The following is a 23629-nucleotide window of genomic DNA, read 5'->3' as shown; positions in this document are numbered from 1 at the left end:
CGTAGTCGGCCATTTTTATAAGGCGGGAAGACACGAATATTAAAATATAATATTTAATCACATTTACATTTATATATTTTAACATTACTATTGAAATTCAAAAAATATTTTTTTTTTATTACTCTTTGATAAATACTTCATATTTGAATATGTGCAAATTATAAATTTAAACGGTTAAAAAATATACATCCATATACGTTTCTATGTAGAATGTATTATTCTATGTTCGGTCTTATTCTCAAAATTTATAAATTTTATACAAGTTGATTCGAATTTTAAAACGTGCGCAAATAATACAATTGTGCTTTATATATATTATAATATATTTACGTAATATTACATATTTTGAGATTAATATATAGGAATTAATACAGTATTTTTTAATATATAAGTTTAAATAGTGTGTGCCATATACGTATAGAAAAAATATTATTGTATTCAAATTACTTTATACTTTAAATCATTGCTTATTATTTTTGTATATATATATTTTAAAAATAAGAATGGATTATGAAAAATATTACGATCGGAGAAGAGATGGAAGTTATGTTATACATTTTCCTAATAACAAAGGATTAACTATGAAAGAGGTTAATACTATATTTTCCTCGTTTGGTAAAGTTTTATCCGCAGATGACCGTGGACAACCTAATGGATTATGTTTTGTAAAATTAGAAACGGCTGAAGATGCAAAACAATGTATCGAAGCTTTTAAGAATCATAAATTTATTAAAATTTTACCACACATAACTAAAAAATTTGTTAATGTAAAAAGAAAACCATGCAATGAAAATAAGAAAGTATTTAAACAAAATTCTATTGTAAATAATTCAGATAACAATATCATCAATAGCAATGATTTATGTGCAAAGAAGATTCAAGAAAAATGCAATCAGTCTGATTCTAATATATCAGAATCAATATCTGTAAAAGATAATTTTAATGATGATATAAAAACTGAAGAAAATAAAAAATCTACATCGATATCATCCTTGAGGCACTTTTTAAAACTTAAAAATTTACGAAGAACTGCATCAAGTACTTCAATTTCATCAGAAGTTACTAATGAAAATTTGAATAGAGAAATATTTAATGAAATAGAAATTCCATCATTGGTATCTATTGATAAAAAATATAAATCACACAATATTAAAGTTCCTTTATCATCAACAAAGGTTATTCAGGCACAAGAAGTAATTGTAGCTAATATACATCCAAATATAAGTATACATTATATATTACATCTTTTTGAAAAATATAATCCAATATCAGTGTCACTTATGATGACAACACCAAACACTAGAATATTATATTGCCATGTTTATTTCAAAACATATGAAGAAGCACATTCAACAATGAAAGAATTTGATAAATATTCTCTATATGGAAAATATCTTATTGTTTTGACATCTCAAAAATTGATAGAAGAAGCGCTTTAATGATGAACATATATATATATATATATATTGTTTTTTTTTTTTTTTGATTTTACAATTATTATGATCATTTAATAAATATTGAAATAAATTTATAATATTATTTTTGTATTATATAAATATATGTGAATTATTATTTTTTTTTGATATTTCTTTAGTATTCATAACTAATAATAATTTTTTAAATCACATTAAATCACGAAACAATATCAATATATAATATATATAATAACATTAATAATTTTTGTATGCTTGCAAAAAAATATTCTTTACAATTTAAGTTATTCGTTATTTGTATAATTCACAAATGTAAATAATTTATTTACAATAATGTTACTTTTTGTATAAAATTTACAAAATTTATGTATTTTTTTACAATAAAAATTTTATAATATATATTTATGAATAATTAATTTATTTTAGAATCTTTTTAAAATAAAATTTATACTCTTTGTATTTTTATAATGAAGAGAAATATATGAAATTATCTTTGGTAAATTTGTAAGATCCTATCTTTGAGTTTGCGCGTTAGATTGTAATTTCTAACCTATATTTGTAGTTTTTAAAAGTTAAGAGTGTGTTTGTAGCTTGTAGTTTATTTCGTGATATTAAATTTATATTTTAACATAACGTACGTGTGTTTCTAGAAGTATGCAGTTAAAAATGTCAAATTCATTTGATAAAAATTATGTGAGGCAATTATTGCTGCAAGAAAATGAATATATTTTGAATATATTTACTAAAATGCCATTGCCTATGTCTGAGCTAGGTATAAATATAAAAAAATAATATAATCTTATAAATACTTATAAAATTTGCAATAATAATAAGAAATAAATTTTTTTTAGTTTCAGATAAGGAAGATAAATTAGTGACATATAATAAAAAAAAAATATCAGGAGGTTTCTACTATTTATTACTTTTAGAAAATAATCTAATTTACTCAATTAATAAGCTTGCTTTAAATTTTCTGTTTTCTATTTTATAGACAATATCTTTCCAAATTTAATTGGAAAAGCAAAAAGAGCACATACATTTGAAGAATTGCATGCTAAATTGGAAGGATTAAAGAATATTAAACGATTAGGATACAAAGAAAAGCAATTAAAAAAGAATTTGAAAACTAAAATAAAAAAGATGTCAAAGAAAAAAGAACGAATAATGCAAAAAAGTTTAGTAAAAATAGAGCAAAATGTAGCTGATTTATCTAAAATTAAAAAAGAAGATAATGAAATACCAAAGATTCCACGACCAAAACCAGTGTTTAATTCAGAAGGTAAAATGGTATTTAGCAAATTTGATTTTTCTGAAATTGGAACAAAAAAAAAACCGCCTAAGAAAGATGCAAAAAGAATGTTACTCGAGGTGAAACAAAAACAAGAAAAATTAAAAGAAATGGAACAATTAGGTGAAAAGGAAAAAGTAGAAGAAATTAAAGAAAAAGACATATGGAAGTCTGTTTTAGCGAAAGCTAGCGGTGAAAAGGTAACAAAGAAATACTTAAATAAATAATTATTAAAATATTTAATATTGTGTCTATGCATATATTTTTGACAGGTGAAAAATGATCCAGATTTACTTAAAAAAACATTGAAAAGAAAAGATGATAAAAAAAAACGGAGTGCTAAAAAATGGGAATCTAGGTTAGAAAATGTTCAAAAAGGAATTCGAGAAAGGCAAGAAAAACGACAAGATAATATTATGAAAAGAAAGAAAGAAAAGAAGATAAATAAATTAAAAAAAGCAGCTAAAAAGGGACGAATAATACCTGGATTTTAAATATGACATAAAAGATTATATATAAATCATTTTCAATTTTATTTCTATAATTTGATTAAATTTTTTTATATCGAAGGCAGTCGAAAATATGCATAAATATTATTTGCATAATCATTAGAACAAGTTTTTACTAATATATAATATTATTCGCGTCAGAATACAATGGAATTATTTTTACATAAATTGAATTTTATTATACATAATTGTCTTACTTATGTGATATATCTACATTGTTATTTAATAATAATAATATGAAAATTAATTTTAATATGTATAATATGTTATTTCATGAATTTCATAAAAATTGAATGTAGCGTTATACAATATGTCAATATGATGGTTTTTAAGCAATTTATTTACACATTATGATTTGTATTTGTATTTGTACATTATATTAACAAATCCTTATTTACATGTAATATGACACAGTGTACATTATTTCATTAGGAATTTTTCATGATGTAAAAAGCGATCTGTCAATAGAATGTTGCACAATTTATCAGTATAAAAATTTATTCATTAATTTTGAATAAATATGTGTGCAAAATTTCTTTGTAAAGATAAGATTTCTATTATATAATTGTCTCTTTAATACTTAATATTATTTAATATCGCGGCACTTTTTACGATAAATTTTATAATTTTTCAGTTTTTTGAAAGTAAATGAGATCAATCTCATTCCTTTTTGCTAATTTCACATAATGTTTATTTTATTATAAGTTCTTTTAATAGATTATAGGTAAATCAAGAACGAGAGCTTCGATATAGCCGCCCTCTTCGACTTCCTGCTAGGTATCTCCAAGAGCTGAGGATACCGCGTTAGCGTGTGTTAATGCTGTCCATAAAGGGCTGTGATCCACGGGTAGTGGTACCGATTTCGATGGTCGAGGAGACCTGCGAATAATAATAAACAATTTTTATTTTCATATTCATTTTTTTCATATAAATAATTTATGATACATAAATATACATTCAAAAGATAACAACTTGAAACAAAGATATCGTATCAATAATGTAGGAACATGTTAGAAATTTTCTGAAGACAAATCAATGAAAAACAAACTTTATTGTTAGTGATTATGTCATAAAAAAACATATAATACTTTTACCTCTCGTTTAGTTTACAGAAATACGAATAAAATGTTCTTATTACAATATACAATACAATAATAAAGAATAAGAATCTTACCTAAGCGGTACCAAAACTGAATGCTAATCCGGACTACTCAGTTCCAATGCAGTACTTTGTTCAGGATCCGATCGTTCTTCGACCACCGTGTCTAGTTCTAATGATGGGAAAGTTCTAGATCCTCGATCACTTCGAAACGACACTGCTCTTGTTGGACGATCAATTCCAGCTATCACACAAATGTGAATATTATTATACCGTGATATTATAATAAAATTTTTGATTTGCGTGGAAAATTTCATCTACCAAGTCTGTAAAAAATAGAAGCGCATTAAATTACTAATGGTAAGAATTAATATTTATTAAATGCATTTTAATATTAAAATTGCGTAATTTGAACTGTTAATTTGAATTACATATTTATTAAAATAAAGTTTTTACATAGGAAATTCTAAACACACGTTATAGATATGCTTGTGCACAAACAAATCGTTTAAAATCATGCACATTATGATAATGTTAATGATAGTATATAAGTACATGCGTTTGGATGGAAGATAAAAATATAGCCAAGCTGTATATATCTTTGCATATAAAATTGCTCGATTTTTATTATTTTTTATGATTTTGTTAATTGCGTTGAAGCTGCTGTGAGATAATATTCGCGACAAAATATTATTCAAATGCATTTTAATGGCAGATCTTAATTGTAACAACTAATTTCACAATTATTTTTTTCATTTTCATTCTATGTCTAATTTTTAGCATAATCCTAGTTAAATTTCATGTTCAATATGCAGCAATACTAGCGGCAAATGATTATGCATTATATAAAAGAAATATCGGTTGCTAATTCTAAAATCTCTAGAGAAGTTAAACAACAAATTAGGCTAATAAAGAATTTTACCTAAATCCTCTTTAGATGCTGCACTTGACGGGATAATAAAAGAACGAATATGTATTTCAATTTAACAAATTTTGAAAAAGTTAATTGATCTAAGATATTGCAGTCCAATCTTATGATTTTTATTACTTACATAAAATATACTAAATATTTTTTTTCATATCTTCGTCTGATATCTGTTTTCATTGAAATTTTTGTCCTCTAATAATTATAATATGTTCATTTGTTACATTTTAGAGTTAAATTAAGTAACAAAACGTGATTCATTACACTTACAGAATCGCATTTATGTCAATTTCAAACAGTTGAGATACAGAATAGATGTACTATATAATATCTTCATATTTTCATTAATGTTTCATTATTTTTAAATAGAAATTTTTAAAGGAATTTCTTATGTATATCAAATTTTAAGTAAATTATATTGTTTCATATTTTTTTCAAAGGCAAAAGAGTATATCTGGTCTTTTTTTTTTTTTTTACTGATTAACGTTTTATTTATTTTTATACAATTTTTTACACGTATAAAAAAAGATTTAAGTGTATATTATTTTAAGATATAGAATATCCTCAAACTTTTAAAAAATAAAAAATATTCCATACAATATTAAATTTTTATATTAGATGAATTTAAAAATTTAATAGATAGTTAAATTAAATCTCATTACTTAAATCATTTTCAATTAGTAGCATAATTAAATAGATAATTCATAGGAGAATAATTAAATAGATTGTTGAAGTGTATGCGCAAGATATACAAATTAAATAAGTAAGTAAAGTAATATGCATAATTAAACAATTAATTTGCATAATAATTTCTTCGCTTGCTTATTATTATTATTATTCTTTAATAATATTTTTTCATTTATAATCGTATAATAGCATTTTTCAATACAAATTTTACTTTTAAATTTAATTTTTCTTATCGATATTTTTTTTTTTTTTTTTTTTCCAACGAAACGAAAAGAATTTATTTGAAACTCGTGATTGGGATATAGGTTTTCAATATGCAACAACCATTTTCACGATGAAACTTTAGAAATCAATATTATACAATTGCAATCAATACGAATATGAAATTTACAAATACAGATAATATATATAATTATGTGTTACACGATATTTAATTGTATTACAAATGATGCAATTGTTTATCGATTATATTATAGAAAAGACAGTGTTAAAACTCTAGGATCATATTTTTTGCTCAGAAGATTTATAATATTAAATAAATGATGAGATTTTTATTTACAAAATTATGAAGTATAAGCATAGATTATGGATTTAAAAAAAAAAAAAAAAATAATAATGTTCATAATTACTTCGTGTTTAATATTACCTTCGAAGATAAGTGATTAAAATTTTTATTGACTGTAATAATATAACATATGAATTTGTTCGAGCTCGATGCATTCGCGATGCGCGCACGAAAAGAAAACCCATAAACCAATAATTGGGTTTATTCTCTATCTCGTCTTATACGTAAATCAAATTTTCTCTTTTTATATTTATATACATATATGTTGTACAAATTAAAAAAAAAAAAAAGCATTGAATCAATAATTCAAATAGAAAGGGCAATTAAGAGTTATGAAAAACCAATAAAAAAATCTATATTTCGATCGTTTAATTTCTCTTCGATACTTTGTTACAGATTAAACGTTTTCATTGGGAAAAAGTAATCTTGTGAACACGACATCTGCACTTGAAGTATCTCGAAATCGGTGTATGAAATATTCAGGCCACCATTCAATCTGGTTTAATGCCTCTTCCGTTCTCTTTATATTTATACATATAACCTAGGCTGTTCATCCATATGCCTGAATATGCATGTGTCCATGTACGCGTACACAAAGGTATACGACTGTGCATACATATATATATATACGTACGCAAGTGTATATTTGGACGTACACGTGTAAGTACAGTGCAGCGTTTCTAGGTGAAAAAGCGAGCGGAAGTAGCGGTTTGGGGTTGAACACAAATGTTTTGTGACCTCAATCCGTTTTCGTTACAAAACGTATAACGTAGGAAAACAGGGCTTTCAAGTTTATATACAAGTTTAACGTTAAATCTAATAGTAGTGCGTTAACATGATGGAATAATTTAAATAAATTGCATTTTTTTTTCTTCTTCTAGGTAACGCGTACGATTTCGAAATAAAAAGTAACGATGAAGAAGATGTTTAATTTACCTAAACGGTGAACGGGGCTAAAACGAACGAGGCTAAGGGCCCCGTGATCTAGATCACAATTTCTTCTTCGTGCACGCTCCCTCGCCAACTTTGCTCTTCTTCTTAAGCAACAGATGACCATAAGGGCCAGTAACGGAAATCCGAGTATGCATGATACTATCGGGATGATAATGCTCTCTGGAGTTACTGGAAAAAATAAATTTTAATTCAGTATCGATAATTGATATTAATTTAAAAATTAGAATTTTTTTATATTCAATTTAATTTAACGCGTAGATCGTTCGATACGTTTAATGGCGAACACTTTTCATTCAAGAACGTTTTGAAGAAATTACAGAAGAAATTAAGATAGAAGAAGATATCCGATATTTTCGAAACCAACAATTGTACGTTATTTTTGATGAAGGAGCTATTCTCGCTATCCATTTTATTTTTTTGTGGATTTTATTCAATAAACAAAGGAAAAATTGGGAAAGATATACTTTACCATTTCATAAGCTGCGTTCAATATTCAAAACAAACGTAAGAACAAGCACTCTCTAACTCCATCCATATAAGTTTTTTACAAGCATGTTACGTTGGAACAATAATTACTGAATAAAATTTACATTTTTAACACTTACTGCGTATATATTAGAAAATTTAAGCAACGATATACATTGATTCTCAAAGCAAGGAAAATATTTTTTATTATTCGGTGAAATGAAAAAAAGGGGATAACTTATAATTTTGTAGATTGTATCTTAAATCATAATTTATTATATTTAAGATAATATCATTTCGTGCAATAAGTTCAGATTATAAGTTGCAGTATTAATAATATTGAAGTATACCTTTATCGTTTATTAAATACCTGTTACTTCCATGTTGTTTCATTACTTTCAGAGTCTTTAGATTGGGAGCAACTATTTGTTTCATTACTTCTTTAAGCATGATGAGGATTCTTTTTATCAGAGAAGTTTTTTAACGAGACTATCATCAGGTTTCTATCATCAGAAAGTCTGATGAAAAAGAAATTTAATCCCCCTCCTCCCCCCTTTTTTTAATAATATTCTTGGTAAATTATATTATCGTTTAACATTATTTTTAATATAGAGACGATACTTTATTTATCAGTAAAAATGTTCCACTGATAATTCTTATTTAACGATGTATTTTTACACAAATAACAATAGAAGCAATAAGAGAGACTTACCAAGGAAGGAATATTTGAGGGAGAAATAGAATATTTTAAATATTTCAATTTTTTCAGAAAAATTCTTGCTTTATTAATCTATTAATTTACAATTTATTTCACTCAATTCTAAACATTTTATTTTTATTCCGTTCGAATAACGATGAAATAAAACGTACATCTGTAATTGGAAATACATAAACGCACGAATTTTAAACATTTGCTCAAATGCAAATGAAAAGATACGAAGAGATTTTGTTTTTCAGATTAAAAGATTTAGGCAATCGTGGTGTCTCACCTGTGGGATAAACGAAAATCGTTGGTCTCTTGGATTGTGGAATTGTTGGCATTGTTGGTCGGCCCGCCTTCACTTCGACCGACATTTTCCTCTCGATCTGGAATAAAATTAATTCCTGAAACTGATTAACGAGTTAATCGGGACTCTGATATTGCAAAAGAAAAATTTTCGTATCGATTTTATCCTTCTCCACGACTTTATCATCCACGACTAATTACTGTTACTCGTCTTGCTCTATTAGAAATGAAAAAAAAAAAAAAAAAAAAGAAAAATTAAAGCAGCCTCCGCGTTCCTTGATCTTTTAATTCCTCCCTTTTTTTGCCAGTAAAATGAACGCACCACGAGTCTAGAAACGATTTCAAATTCCAGATTCCTTTGAAATTTTTTCCAATAATTAGACACCTTCGTCCTTTGTTCCTTCTTTATATAAACTGTTCCACGATGAACCATTATATCAGGAATTAATTCTAAAAGATTTATTTATTTATTTATTATTTTTTTTTTTCTTACTTTTTACTTTCGAACTATCACATTTGCTGCACATTTAAGAAGATATTTGTGTTTTATAAAAATGAAAAATTGCAACGAGATAAGAAAGATTCGTGAACTTACACAGGTTACATAAGAGCTTCCCTTTCAACGGCTCGAGAAGAAAGGGTTTAACATCCCGACACTTCTCTTCTCGTCGCTCTTTCTCATGCTGAAACAACGTGTGTATCAATGACGAGCTAAGAAACTCCTTTCCTGCGTGCACACCTTTCCATAGTTTCTTCGTTTTTAAGTTTCCTTCGAGGGGAAGGGAGAGATCGATTCTTCCTAACTTCTTCCACGAGGAGTTCGAATCAACAAGAATTACTCCAGCATCTTATCTCTTTCGTATTATTTCTCTTCACTACTACTACTACTACTACTATTACTGAAAGAAAAATTAAATCAAATGAATACTTTCTTCCAAGTTAGCCCCTCGTTCTAATCACTCTTCACGAAGATTAGGCTTCCATACACGTTCCAGAAAATCGAAAATCAATTATAAAAGTTTATATATAAAAATGTGAAGATGTCTTCATCTAACGTAATTCTGATTGCTTGTAAGTATTTCAAAAGTATGCACACACGTGTATGTACGAATATTCTATTTAAGTTTAATTAACTAGCAACTAAAAGAAAATTAAATCAAATACGAATACTTTCGTCCAAGCCCCTCGTTCTAACAATTAATCAATCTTCACGAAGATTTCGTTCCCATACACGTTTAAAGTTTCCAGAAAGTCGAAAATTATATGATATTAATACATAAAAATGTGAATTTCGTTTCAAAGAATGTTTAAAGTTTCCAGAAAATCGAAAATTCGAAAATAAGTTATACAAGTTAATATATAAAAATGTGGATTGATTGAATTATCTATATCTAGCATATATGTATATATATATTCTATTTAAATTTAATTAACTAGTTTTCTTCCTTATTCCAACAATTATAATCCCACTCTTCACGAAGATTTCGTTTCCATATAAGTTCAAAGTTTCCAGAAATTGATTGAATTACGTGATGTGTTCGTATCAAACGTAATTCTGATTGCTTAATAAATATCCAAATGTAAAAGTATCTATATGCACGTACACGTGTATATACGAATATTCTATTTAAATTTAATCGTGATTAACGCGTTTAATTAAAATTCTCCCCATGCAACGATACCATCAACGCATTTTCGCAAACGAATCGGTTTATTAATTAACGAGATCGAGAGACTCGAGAAGGAGAGAGAGAGAGAGGAAAACGGCTCGTTTTTTCTGCGCCAATCTGCGCCAGATTTTTCCCTTTTAGACTTCATCCTGCCGCTGCGGGTTGGCGGGGAATATCGCCTCTATAAATTGTCCCACATACACGAATTCGGGAGAAAAGCGTGGCCCCCTGGGAGGGCCTGAAACCCCCGATAGAAGGGATCTTGCAATTGTATCTCAAAGAACCAGAGTTTCGAAATAGCAAACAATTTTCCCCATTCGAGACTCTTCTCTTTTTTTTTTTTTTTTTGCGTCCATCAAAGAGCACCAAGGCGAGGGTAACCTGACCTATTTTTGAATTTCGTTCCTTTCATCTGTTGCTGCGGCCACATGCACATCTATCTTACATTATATCTAGATGGATCGATATTTTTAAATATCGTTTTTGAGTTTTTCAGATGAGACAACAAGCCCGATTGATACAAGTTAAGAAAAGAAATATATATGAAATTGTAACAACTTGGTTACGACTTCGTGAAAGTTACCTCCAAAATCGCGATAAACCGGCTTCATGGATCTCCTCGTGGAACATCTTCGACCTGGCAATTTATCTGGTTGTAAGAAAAGTTGCAAGATCGAAGGGAGGTTTTCTCGATCGAGTTTTTGGTAGGTAAATAAGTGGTTCAAGACACTTCAGACGCGGAGTTATCTAGTTTACATATTTATTCAACTCGATACCGCTTGTTTTTCTTCTCTCCTTAGGAGGATGCTTATCCCCTAATACGAGATCCCATCTGAATTTCCTCCTCTTCGAAGAACGGTTCACTGTTCGGCAACGATGTTGTTGCAAAAACGTCGCCTCCATTTGCATTATATTTGAATTAGCTTATCATGGCTGTGCTGCATTTTGCAACCGAATTTGCAGAATTCGAGGTAATCAAGGGATTTCGAGTTACGTTCGAATTGAAATGAAATTAAATCACGACGAGCTTGTTGATAGTGAATAATTATTCGAGTGAATAATTTCGAACATCGTTCGATTGCTTTCATTCATTCTGAAAAATATTAGAAACATGTAACAAGAAACAGGAGGGTGGAGTTCTGTTTAATCAAAGCAGAATATCGATATTTACTTGAAATTTTTATTCCTTAATCATTGATAAACATCGATTAAAGTTTCCAGTTTTTCTTATTCATTCTGAAAAATATTAGAAATATATAACACAACAGGAGGATGGAATTCTCTTTAATAATAATCTCAGAGACATTTAGAAAGGAGATGCCGAATATTGGACAAAATATAATTTATCCCTCCAATAATTTCACAATTTTAAAAATTCGTTTCCTTACTTTACTCATTTCAAACGATTCTTGTGATTCCGATACAATTTCGATAATGTTTAATTATGTCATCGTTTACACACACGTAATTATTATTATTGGATCGTGGTTTTGTCGCAATAAACCGTTCGAAATACACCTAATTTCCACAGCCTGTAACGAAACTTTCCAAACTCGATACGCGCGGTGCGTGGTTGTTTCGACTTTCCTGCGACGAATAATTCAACCGGATTGTTGGTCAAAGGATTACACCGGTGAAATCGCGACGCGTTAAAGCTGAAAAGTCCATCGATAGCGCGGCCAGGATTAAGAGGTGGAGATATATATATATGGAAAATCGCTTTTCAACTTCTGAACGATCGATGCTGATTGCGAGGCCGCAGGAAAAGCGAGATCAGGACGAGGATTATGGATTTTATGATTGAAAAGATCAGGATGATCATGTTTTTAAACAAAATTATTAACTTTTAGAAAAGACGTTTTTAACAGCATACGTGACTCGAGTAAAATTATTGTAATGACAATACGGCTGGAAAAATTCGATCGAATGTTATCGCGAAAGGTAGTAGTTCTCGTTTGCTGTTACAAATCATCATGAATGGAAGCAAAGAATTTTACTCTCCACGTTTCGTTTTCCGTTCTATTACACTTGTTCCTCCGGCTGTTATTCATCTGTACGCATTATTTTCTTGCGTGGCAAGGCTCGCGTTCGATTGCAAGCGCAATTTTCCATTGAAGTCTGGAAATGGTGGCCGATTGCCATCACTTTTGTTCCCGGAGCTTCCATTAATTAAACCCTCACGATTACATCGTAGATAACCTCTTCCACTCTCTCTCTCTCTCTCTATTTCTTTATCGAGAAAATCTTTCGAATTAAATCGCACGAAACTTCGTCTTTCACTTGTAATTTATGATGTTGTCTTTTTAACAAACCGAATTCATTATTTTTTTTTTTTTTTTCCTTTTCTTTCTTAACCGAATTATTCATTTGTGAAAAGAACGACGTCTCTTATCGACAGATGATAATAAGATAATTTCAATGGTAAGTAAGTGGAGGTAGCCAACCTTGAGTAACGAAAAATAACTAGTAAAGGAACTAGAATCACAAGTCACTGAATTAGAGAGGTTTTAGAGAGAAATATAAAATTCGTATTTTTGCAATTATTGGAACACGCTGATTAAATTTATTGTTTAAACGTTTAAAGTAAAATCTCGTTAAAAAATTCATAAAAGAGGGATAGTGTATAAATTAAAGGAATTATCACGGTAGTCGACAATATAAAAATAATAAAAAAAAGAAAAAAAAAGAAGAGGGGGAAAAAAGTGAATGACGTTACGTGCCGCTTTTCAAGAAACTTTCTATGTACACGAAAAAAGAAGCAGAAAATACTTGCCTTTCATCCTATTTTCATGGATCCGTGATACAATATATGATATTTTAAAAAGGATTTATGAAAAATCGGGTTTACGTGAACCTCTTTATTATATTATATAAAGTAACGAAACTTCATTTCCCTTGTTAAATATTATTAATTATTGGATATACGTTTTTACATCGATTGTAAACAAATTGAAATATCGATAATTTTTATTCTCCATCAATCATATCGAAACTCTTATCATTCCTTTTATTATCGATCAAACGATAACGAACAAGAATAATAATTAAATATATTTACGTTTTCGTGAACGTAGACCAAGATTAATTTATTATTTTAATCGCATTAAGATTTTTAATTGCGAAAGAATACCAATGCTAATAAAAAAATTTATGGAATATGGAAATAATGGCTCAATTAATTTTTTTGAATTGGAAATTTTCGAATTAAATAAGGATTATTGTTTTGTCAAGCAGAATTTGGCTTCTTTAAATGCAAAGAATTTCTCTTTCAATACCATACTGAAAATACTTACAAGTAAATACTTCATTTCAAATTGTTTCAAATGTTAACTTTCTTAACTTTCATCGTGTATCGAGTTAAATTTGGTATTTGGAAAATATTTCCAATCAAAATTTCTCGTGTACTATAGAATTACCGGATATCTATGGAATTTTTATTTCAGCATTACACGCTACTACTTCTCCTACTATTTTGATAAAAATAATAATTCGTAACGAAAAAAAATTCACACGAATGAAAAAATACACGAAAATGGAAGTAGGGCAACGTGGTTTCGAACTTTTGGACACTGCTCATCTAACGATAAGGCATAAAAATTATATATTTTTTTGCGGTCAAAAGGATATTTTATGAAGCAGCAAATCTCTGCGGGGGGGGAAAAGAAACTGAATCGAAAAATTTCTACAATAATATTGCTTTAACAACGATTTTCGTCGCCCAATATATTTTATAAATATTACGTAAAAACTCGAATAGATGATTTTTTATCCTTTCGTAAAAACCTCTTGAATTTTTTTTTTTTTTTTTTGTGAATTTTATTGCAATGTTCGTCAACTCCATGAAAATTTTTTTGAAGATATTCGAGAATTAATTATTCTTCTCTAAAAATTTCTGTCGAAATTTCTCTTTTTAGAAAGAATTTCTTCCGCGATGCCAATGAAAAGGTTGTAAAACCAAAAATAGAAAAAAAAAAAAAAAAAAAAACAAAGAATTCGAAAAGAGATACTCGTCACGTATAAAAGACAGAGAAGAAGAAAAATTTTTGAACGTTAGAAGTAATCGAAGGAATTTACAGAACGTGATGTAAAACACGAGAAGGGATTACTTAATCCTGGCTTTCGCGAACGAAGCCTAGAACACGATCGATATTCAGTGTCGTGTATCAGGTTGCGTCCTCGTTACGTCGTCGTCGATATCCTTGTGGCTACTTTGCTGATCAACCGTTTCATCAATTATGAAGCTGATTAAACGGAAATACAGGTGTATTACCCAATGTCCACCCCTCAATGATATCATGATTTCTTCCTACAAATTATATTTCTATTACTTTTCCAACAGTTTTTAAAAATCGAATTTATCTTTTCAATTTCAATTCATTTAAAACAACGTTCGAATTCGTTCGATGAATTTGAATTTTGGATCGGAAATATTTCTACAACACGTGTGAAATAGCTTATTCCACTCCTTTCTATTCCTTCCCCCCCCCCCCGCCCCGCCCCGCCCCATCCCTTTTCCCCTTTTATTGCAAAACGTCAATGAAACAGATACGCGTTATTATCTGCATGCGAGGATGTATTCTTTTTCGATTTCAATCGCGCAATCTCGAATCGATCTAAGAGAATATCTTTCCTTCGAAAAAACATTTCGAAACACGAAACGGCCCCTTTATCTATGGCTTGTCACGCGCAGTGGCAACGACATCCTTTAACCCAAGAACGTCGGTGACAGCTATGTCGGCCTGCCTCTCTCGCCATGAATACCGGACAAGGTAATTGTGGTTAAGTTTCTCGCTTTGCCTTGCCCCTTAATGGACGAGCTTTGGACCAACGAAATGGAGGCCGATACGATAATTCACAGTCTCGTGTTAGAAATGGATTAATTTGGACAAAGCAACAATTCTTCCTTCAATCTTTACCATTTTTCACGAATATTCTTCTTATCGTGATTGAAAAATATCAAGATCCATTTCTTGGTCATCTAGATTTATTAAGGATCTACTCTTTTATATTAGATTATATAACGTTCCAACGAAACGAGATCTAAATATCTTGTACAGAATGTATTACTTACATTCTGTACACGCATATCGCAAGGAGAAATTTTCAAACACTCCTCTTTGCGATTCAAGCGATTTCCTCGAAGGGAAAAAGATTCCGAATTTTTGCTGCGCAAGGGGACCGAACGAAATTTCTTTGTAAATTTATATCTGGATGACACATTGGCCGAGATATTCCTCTCTGGAAAGCCAAGAAATCTTCCTCTCTCCACTTTTCTTTTCGATCGATTTAACCGACCATTTGATCCGTTTGCTTTTCACCGTCGATCAGAAAAAAGATAAACATAATCTTTCTCTTTCGTTTTAAAGTAGAATGGAATATCTATTATTATCTGTGTTAAATGTACAGCTGGATGCATAACCTCGCCTCAGTTTTCCCTACCTATTTATTCTCATCCTGTCACTTTTCCACTCAACTTCCACTCCCTTCGTTCATCACTCTTCGCATATATTCCTCCACATTTTTCATCCATAAAACGTTGAAAAATGGTACACGTGGATATATATTTCAAGAAATAATCTTGAATCTTCCTATTTTTTTTTTTTTTTTTTATGCACAAGTCGGTGTTCCGAGTAGTAAGAAACGAATGGAAAATTTTCTCGATGATTTTTGGTAAGCACTCGTGCCTCTCTCACACGGATGGTGGGAAAAAGATGACAATAATGAAAGCGAGCACGTGTGGAAAAGTGTGGAAAGAAATTTTATCGACAGCTCGCTCGTTACACTCGACATTTCAGTTTGACACGTTTCCTCGACTCGATATTTTTTTAACAGTATATCGTTATCCGAGATCAATAGCAGGGGCGAAATACGAAATTCCCCCTTCTTTTTTTTTTTTGAACTGAATATTGAAATTCGATCGATAAATTTTCTTATTTAGATTCAATAATTTAGGTTGACGTTCATTTTGAACGATATCACTCTTCTCTACTATAAGTAACAACAATCACACGGTTACTTCTAATCGACCGGTTGGTTAAAAGGGATAATTATAAATCCAATCTTAGGAACGATTGAGCGATCGGTGTTTTAAAATTAAATCCAAGTCTTGAGAATTATTCGAGAACACGACGCGGCTCCCGACAGACTCTCGAACGGATGAAAGCTCGTCCTTCGAAGAAGGATTTCACCAACTTCTCTCCTCGTTCTTTCCTATTTACCGAGCAAAACACCACGCCTCTCTTCCCAGGGACGACGAAACACGTGTCAACAAAATTTATCGGCCCGATAGCTTCCTCGAATATTTCCCGCCAACCCTCAAACAACACGGAATTCCATTATACGCGCCAATCTTCGTGCATAAATCGGTAAACAGATGACTCATGAACGTAATTGGAAACGCTACTCTCGAAACATTAGTTTCGGGCAATTTGGACGATATGTATATTCGTTCAACCGTGCGTCTTAGCAGAGATCCGCCCATCTGTGACTCGGCTGAGTTCGGGTCAGTTTGGATCTTGTTACGCGACGGATAACATTTTCTCGAGCGAAAATGGAACCACAGCTACGATCTTTGAAGTGTATATGTGTTAAGGAAACTTGTTTAAGACAAATAGTAGGAGGGAAGTATCTCAAGATTATGTGAAATGATTCAGTCAAATCTCTGCAATAGTTGTAATATTATTTTATAATTATAATAAAAGTATTCCAGTAATTTTGTAAAATTACAATTGATAGGATTCTATATTTTTATAATTTTTTGTTTAAGCATCTGCTTTGAACTTTACTTAACCTTTTGCCTATTTCCAAGTGGTGGAGTATTTAACACATTGTGTATTGTCCTGTTCAAAAGTAAAAGTGTTTTAATAATTCCAATTATCTTTGAGATGGTTCTTTAAATATTTATCGAGTATTTCATCAATGAATATTAAATTTCTTTTACTTGTTTAAGACAATAAGAGGTGTCGAATGATAATACATTTTAATTGCTTCATATCTGCAGTGTTATTTTGTTGGACCACCCGTATTTAAAAAGGTAACAAGAATCCGTAGAATGGGCTAGAACATATATTTATTAATGCAAATATAGAATGGCGATTTTATATTAAGAATCGATGCGATATGTTACGCTGCAACATCCGATAAATGATTTTCCATAATCGTGAAGATTCTTTTCTAAATATTCGTTTATCGAAATTAAATGTCAATTCGATCATCATCTTTTTTTCGTAAACACCGTAACGTGTTACAATATATTTCGTATTTTTCTCGTTAAATATATCGATCGCTTCGAATAATCCATAAATAACTGGGAAACGAAAACAACTAAAATGACTCCTCCTCTCCAAAGCCACTTGGTCATCTCTGAGAGAATGCTCTTACTCTCTCATCTTCAGATATATATATACGTATATAGGTAGCTGCACAATTCACGTTATAATCAAATACAGGACAGCTATGATATATAGATAGATCTCGTATCATATGCATACGATATCACAGTGCACCACGGTGGTGTAATTTTCATAGGCGGTCATGAATCTTGCGTCCATTAGACAGATTTCCCAAAACGTTTGTGCAACCATTAGCGCGTTAATGGTTTTAATAGACGCCCCTTGTCCTCCCACGCACGATTTCCAATCCCTCCTCCTCGTTTACAATTTCAAACGGATTGTTTATTCTCCTCTTACTTTTGAAATTCTCGAGAGGAGGCTCTGTCGTTCGAGAAATGAAATATTCGCTCGCGTATTGTAATTAAAATTATTTTGAATATTACGAAATATGTGTGCGCTGAACTCGATTGCGATATTATCGATTTGTTTCTGAGATGTGTCGATATAATATTTGCTAAACGATCGATCGTCTATCCTTTTCTTCTTCTTATTATTGAAATATGGAAATACCATCTGATGGTAAATCTTTATTTGAAATGAAGATAAATTTTTATTTCAAGAAATAGATAGACGATATATTTTTAATCATCTTAAGATATCGATGATGCGTGAAAAATCCTGCATATCCTCGAAAACTAAAGCAGATTATAGGGGATTATAGGGGAAAAAAGATGTTCGTTTCAACGATCACAGCGTAATGCGATGATATTTGAACGTGTTAAGCTCAGGTTAAGGAGGAAGTTAATCGGCAAGTCGACCAGTTATTGCTTTAATTTGAAACAGAAAGCGTTGATTGCACTATGGTTTTGCGATAGTAATTAGCATACACCAGCGAGCATGTTTTCAATGCAATCATTCCTGAATTCCTTGCAAGGATAACTCGTGAGAAAGATAACTCGAATCTGCTTGATCTTTTTCGTCATTCGAGAGATTTACAAAAAAAAAAAAAAAAAAAAAAAAGGATGATATTACATTCTTTTTTTTATAATTTCTTAAAATTAATTGCAATTATTCCAGAATTCCTTGCAAGGATAACTCGTGAGAAAGATAAGGGGAGAAGAAAATTGATAACTCGAATCTGCTTGATCTTGAACTTAATTATTGAACGAATAATCAATATTTTTTAATCTCTGTTTTTACTATTCTTTAATTAATCCCTTAATTTTTCGTTAAAAAAAATATCGATATCGGAACGAGGATTAAAATTAAAATTACTATATTCTGATTAATATTTTATAGCAACAATTCCAGAAAAGAAAATCTCATAAAAGCTCAACAATTTAAAATACTGCAATTCGCTTCGAAATTAATATAACAATTTATATACAATTTATTAAAACTAATCTCTTATGCGATACACTAATCACAAGCATAAAATATCTTAAAATTTCTTAAAAAATTTTGAGAATTGAATATTAAAAATTCTCGAAGAAATATAATAAATAAAATATAATGAGATATCTCAAAATTTAAAAAATTTTGAGAATTGAATATTAAAAATTCTCGAAATTAATATAACAATTTATATACAAATTAAAACTAATCTCTTATGCGATACACTAACCACAAGCATAAAATATCTTAAAATTTCTTAAAAAATTTTGAGAATTGAATATTAAAAATTCTCGAAGAAATATAATAAATAAAATATAATGAGATATCTCAAAATTTCTTAAATTTTGAGAATTGAATATTAAAAATTCTCGCTCCCTATTATATTAACGATATTTGACAAGCACACAATATTTCAAATTAACTTAAAACACCGCCACGTTTAATCCCACGTTTCAAACGCGGGAAGAGAGAGATTAGACTTGATATCCGTCCGCGTTGCAATTAATTGCCGGATAAAGAATCGAACGACGCTAATGCTTTGGTATAATTCCCTTCGAAATTGGTTGTAACGTCTCTCCTTCTCCTTGGAAAACGACACCCTTCCTCGTAATATCCCCTTTTAATTTCAACTTTCGAAATATGGTTCGAGATACGTCATCAACGAAAGAATTCGCGTGCCGGAAATATTATTAAATTCCCGGTCGCTTGAAATTAACTCCAGGGTCTTTGAACTTTTTCGTTCTTAATTCGTGAAAAAGAAAAAAAAAAAAAAAGAAAAAACAAAGCTTTCCTTTCTTCGTCTCGGCGTATTAAGATTCCCTCGAAAGCGAACGAAAAGAGACTGAAATCCTGATTTTTTCCAGCCTTCCTTCCTTCCTTCTCTCTGATTTTCCCCTCCCCTCGAGAAAAACAAGCGGATCGAAGAGATGTAAATATTGGAGGACCACTGTTCCAATCCGTTAATCAGGGAGGATTTTTTTTTTTTTTTTAATAATCAAGATATTTCGAGAGAAATAAAACTCATTATCTCGAAGAGAAAATTTATCTAGATATAATAAGGAAGCATGGATTGGCTTAATGGAATAAATAACATATATTGAACGATCGAATAAAGAATGAGGAATGGATTCATCGTCCAGTTTATTGGAATTTTTTTTCATTTACGATCGAAAATTGAAAATCTGCATCATCGTTCAGATTAGAATTAATTAATTCATTTGGCGGCTCGATTTATTATTGTTACGGGGCAATCTCGTTTCACCGCTTCGTGAATCTCGAAACGAAGGAGGAGGCAGGAGACGACATCGATGGAATGGAAATTAAGAGACGATAATAGGTGCGGGATGGGTTTAAATAAGCTTAATGGACCAGTTTTCACGCTCCTCGCCGCGTTTCGAGGGAAATGATTAAAGACGTGAAAATAAACGCTCCCTTAACGAGTTGGAAAAATAAAATGTCGGTTGAAACTGTTTCTATAAATTTTCATTCACAATCTTCGTGCTCATAGAATATAAAAGAATTTTAAATAATAAAAAAAAAAACCCATTTCCATAATTTATGAAAACGCGTGCAATCATCTCTGAATTAATTCTGTTTCGACCGATTGGAAAATTTCTTTCGCGAATTCTCAATTTGTGAAATTGATTCCTCGAATCTGGCCACGATCAGATACAAACTATGCGCCATTTATCGAGAGTTTATGCGCGTTTATGCGGGCGCGCATTCAATCCTCGAAAGGATTGCGAAACTTCATTCACCGCGTATCCATCCATCGTTGAGCGAACAATGATCAAGCATGAGAGAATGATATTCCGGGGAACAATGGTCGATCGGTTCTTGCGGCGAGTACACAGCTTTGTGTCTAAATTACCACCGATAAATTTATGTGGAACAGCAGTTTGTCCAACTTGAAACAACCGAGTCGCAATTATATATTCGTGGCTCGATATGGATCTTTATTTTTAAATAAATAAATAAAATTGACACCAACCATTGAATTTATTATTTCGAGAGAATTGAATTTTTTGGAACGCATCGTATTTTTTTGCATATGTGAAATCGATTCGAATGTAAATTATTTTTCGGCATGTTCGAGAAATATTCGAGATGTTTGACGAGATGTTAACAACCGTTTCATGAACGACAATTGCGCAATCGAATTCGATTTTTAACGTAGCCTCGAATTTTATTTTTAATTCCGAGATATTTTTATATTTCGATTTTCCTCCGAGGATTAATATTTATTTGTAATCGATTCGAGGATTAATTCGGGGATCTCTTCGTTCTCTTTTTTTAACTACACCAGCCTTATATTAGAATCTATTGATATTATGAATGGGAATAATCTTCGGGAGGAAAGAAAGTGGTTTGAATTTCCGTGCATTATTGAGGCGATGGTACAACAGCCAAAGTGCTTTCATCGAAATAAGATGAAGTCGAGAAACTTTGTTATTCCTCTGTGGAGCAAGATGACAAAACAATTTTCTCGGTCGAAATTTATTAAAAAAAAAAAAAAATCCAGTTGGAAATATTTTTAATTAATCGTTTCGTTGGAATGAAAATTTTATATTTAAAATATGTTCGGATTTTAATATTAAAAAAAAAAAAAAAAAGAAGGAAAGAATATCTGCGAATCGTGTCTCGGAAAGTAATATCCTCCTGAGATGTCTCTGTTTAAATATAAAAATGTTTCGTTCATTTTCAGAAAAAAAAAAAAATAATTCAGATATTAAAGAGAAAGAGGAAGAAGAGAATCGAATTTTATTTTTACCTCTTCGTTCGTTTCGAACAATTCATTTGAAACATCGAGTTAGTGCAATGAAGTGTTACGAAATAATGATTGGACATTGGATGATGTTCACGAGAATACTTGCTGGATATCATTACACATATAAGAAAATAAATATGCACTTTTATTTGAAATTATATCCTCGTTTAAATTCATACGTTTGAAAATTATTCTCTGTCAACGATTCATTGAATTCAACGAGAACGAACAAAAATATGTGTATTTCGATCATTCGTCGAATTCTGGATCGAATTCTGGTACGATTTGTTTCGATTGCAACGAACATTCAAAAATTATTCTATATATTTATTTAAATATAGTTTACGATTATTTATCTCTACCTAGTTTTCAATTTTGTCTTTTATTTAAAAAAAAAAAAAGTGCACAAATTATATGATCGAGGAAAAACAACGGGGATCAAAATAAATTCCCTTTACTTTTATCTCTCTCAAATTACCGAACAATTATTTCTCAGTAACGAAAGTTTAGAAATCTTCGCTTCTTTCTATACGTTTCACTCTCGACCTACATTGCTTTACTCTACCCCCTCTTCCCCCCCCTCTTCTTCTCTTATTTGATTTTTCGTACAATCGTGTCACCTTTTCGAAACTATAATTAAAAGCTGTTGAAAATGTCTTCATCAACGCGTCCTTGGATGCTCAGATCAACCATTTCTCGCGCTTGTGTGGTGACGATTTCTCATCTCTTTTATTCTTAGTCGATAATTTTCAATAACGCTTTATTGTATCTCCATTCTTTCTTTTCCAAACTAATATTTTATAATACGAATTTCAGAGAAGAAAAGATAGGATGTGCAAAACGCGTGATCTTAATTTCTCGTAAATAAAACAAATTTATTTCGATGTTGGAAATATGTTTGCAACGGGAAGATATCGCGGAGAAGCTGGATATGCAGCATAATAATCGCGAGGCACGCGAAATAGAACGGAAAAAGTTGGCCTCGATTTCCACGGGATTCGCAGTTTAAAGGGTTAAACTGCGCCACCGGAACAATGGAGTACAGAATACGCAGCGAGGAATTTCAATAGGATTTTTAGCACGTTAAAGGCGCATTTTTCCATTTTAGCAATGCTTTTGCCGAAGGATACTCTTCTCATGGATTGTCGGAAGTGAAAAAAAAAAAAAAAAGAAAGAAAGAAAGAAAGAAAGAAAAAAAAAAGTGAAACGAGAACAACGAAGAGACGATTTCGATTAATCGATAAACGATTTCTAGATTTCTAGATTTTCAAAGAAATAATGCGATTCTTATTTTCACTCATTTTTTGTTTGCAAAAAATTAATTGTATCAATTTACAGATTGTTGTTCCATTCCACTTTGTTTTTCGTTTATTCAGTGAGTTTCTATTTGAATTTAATCCGTGATAAAAATTTTATACGACAGAAATCCGCTGCTCGAGTTATTCGAGAATTGAACGCGCTCTGAAATCCAGCATCTGGCATTAATCCATGTAAATCGTGTTTGAGAACACAACAGAGAAAGAGAGAGAGGAAAG

At 30.4% G+C, this 23629-nt stretch overlaps 3 protein-coding genes across 6 annotated transcripts in view; 2 read left to right on the top strand and 1 right to left on the bottom strand.

Annotated features, from left to right (window-relative positions):
- The first annotated feature begins 209 nt into the window (after window positions 1-209).
- Window positions 210-1832, top strand: LOC105735125 (uncharacterized). The gene has a single exon (XM_012485085.3). It carries the CDS (start codon window positions 504-506, stop codon window positions 1437-1439), a length of 936 nt encoding a protein of 311 aa, XP_012340539.2. The 5' UTR covers window positions 210-503; the 3' UTR covers window positions 1440-1832.
- A 101-nt stretch (window positions 1833-1933) lies between these two features.
- On the top strand, window positions 1934-3634 carry Surf6 (Surfeit locus protein 6). Its single transcript, XM_086913922.1, has 4 exons — window positions 1934-2205; window positions 2285-2338; window positions 2425-2921; window positions 2994-3634. Exons 1-4 carry the CDS (start codon window positions 2088-2090, stop codon window positions 3213-3215), a joined length of 891 nt encoding a protein of 296 aa, XP_086770048.1. The 5' UTR covers window positions 1934-2087; the 3' UTR covers window positions 3216-3634.
- LOC100866515 (uncharacterized) overlaps window positions 3236-23629 on the bottom strand; it is a 35766-nt gene continuing 15372 nt past the window's right edge. Inside the window, exons 1-6 of one of the 4 annotated variants that reach the window (XM_086913924.1) lie at window positions 9671-10609; window positions 9527-9614; window positions 8915-9011; window positions 7443-7628; window positions 4405-4573; window positions 3236-4109 (exon numbers count right to left, since the gene is read on the bottom strand). In XM_086913924.1, coding sequence (XP_086770050.1) covers window positions 4428-4573; window positions 7443-7628; window positions 8915-8999 — 417 coding nt within the window. In that variant the 5' untranslated portion in view covers window positions 9000-9011; window positions 9527-9614; window positions 9671-10609 and the 3' untranslated portion in view covers window positions 3236-4109; window positions 4405-4427. Of the gene's footprint in view, window positions 4110-4404; window positions 4574-7442; window positions 7629-8914; window positions 9012-9253; window positions 9376-9526; window positions 9615-9670; window positions 10610-23629 lie in introns of those variants that run through there. The other 3 variants (XM_086913925.1, XM_086913923.1, XM_012493952.3) reach the window with 3 other exon arrangements.

The sequence above is a fragment of the Apis florea genome, unplaced genomic scaffold, assembly GCF_048593485.1.
Source record: "Apis florea isolate Af1SG1 unplaced genomic scaffold, ASM4859348v1 contig_3517_pilon, whole genome shotgun sequence".
NCBI classification, from domain to species: Eukaryota; Metazoa; Arthropoda; class Insecta; order Hymenoptera; family Apidae; genus Apis; species Apis florea.
Note: the sequence above shows the minus strand (reverse complement) of the source record. Positions and strands in the feature narration are given on the sequence as shown.

What these genes read in the sequence shown, in the direction of transcription:
- LOC105735125 (XM_012485085.3), top strand. Translation starts at nt 504, where the DNA reads ATGGATTATGAAAAATATTACGATCGGAGAAGAGATGGAAGTTATGTT.
- Surf6 (XM_086913922.1), top strand. Translation starts at nt 2,088, where the DNA reads ATGCAGTTAAAAATGTCAAATTCATTTGATAAAAATTATGTGAGGCAA. An exon ending in TAAAAAAAAAATATCAGGAG is followed by an intron (nt 2,339 to 2,424) that starts GTTTCTACTATT and finishes TCTATTTTATAG; the next exon opens with ACAATATCTTTCCAAATTTA. An exon ending in CGAAAGCTAGCGGTGAAAAG is followed by an intron (nt 2,922 to 2,993) that starts GTAACAAAGAAA and finishes TATTTTTGACAG; the next exon opens with GTGAAAAATGATCCAGATTT.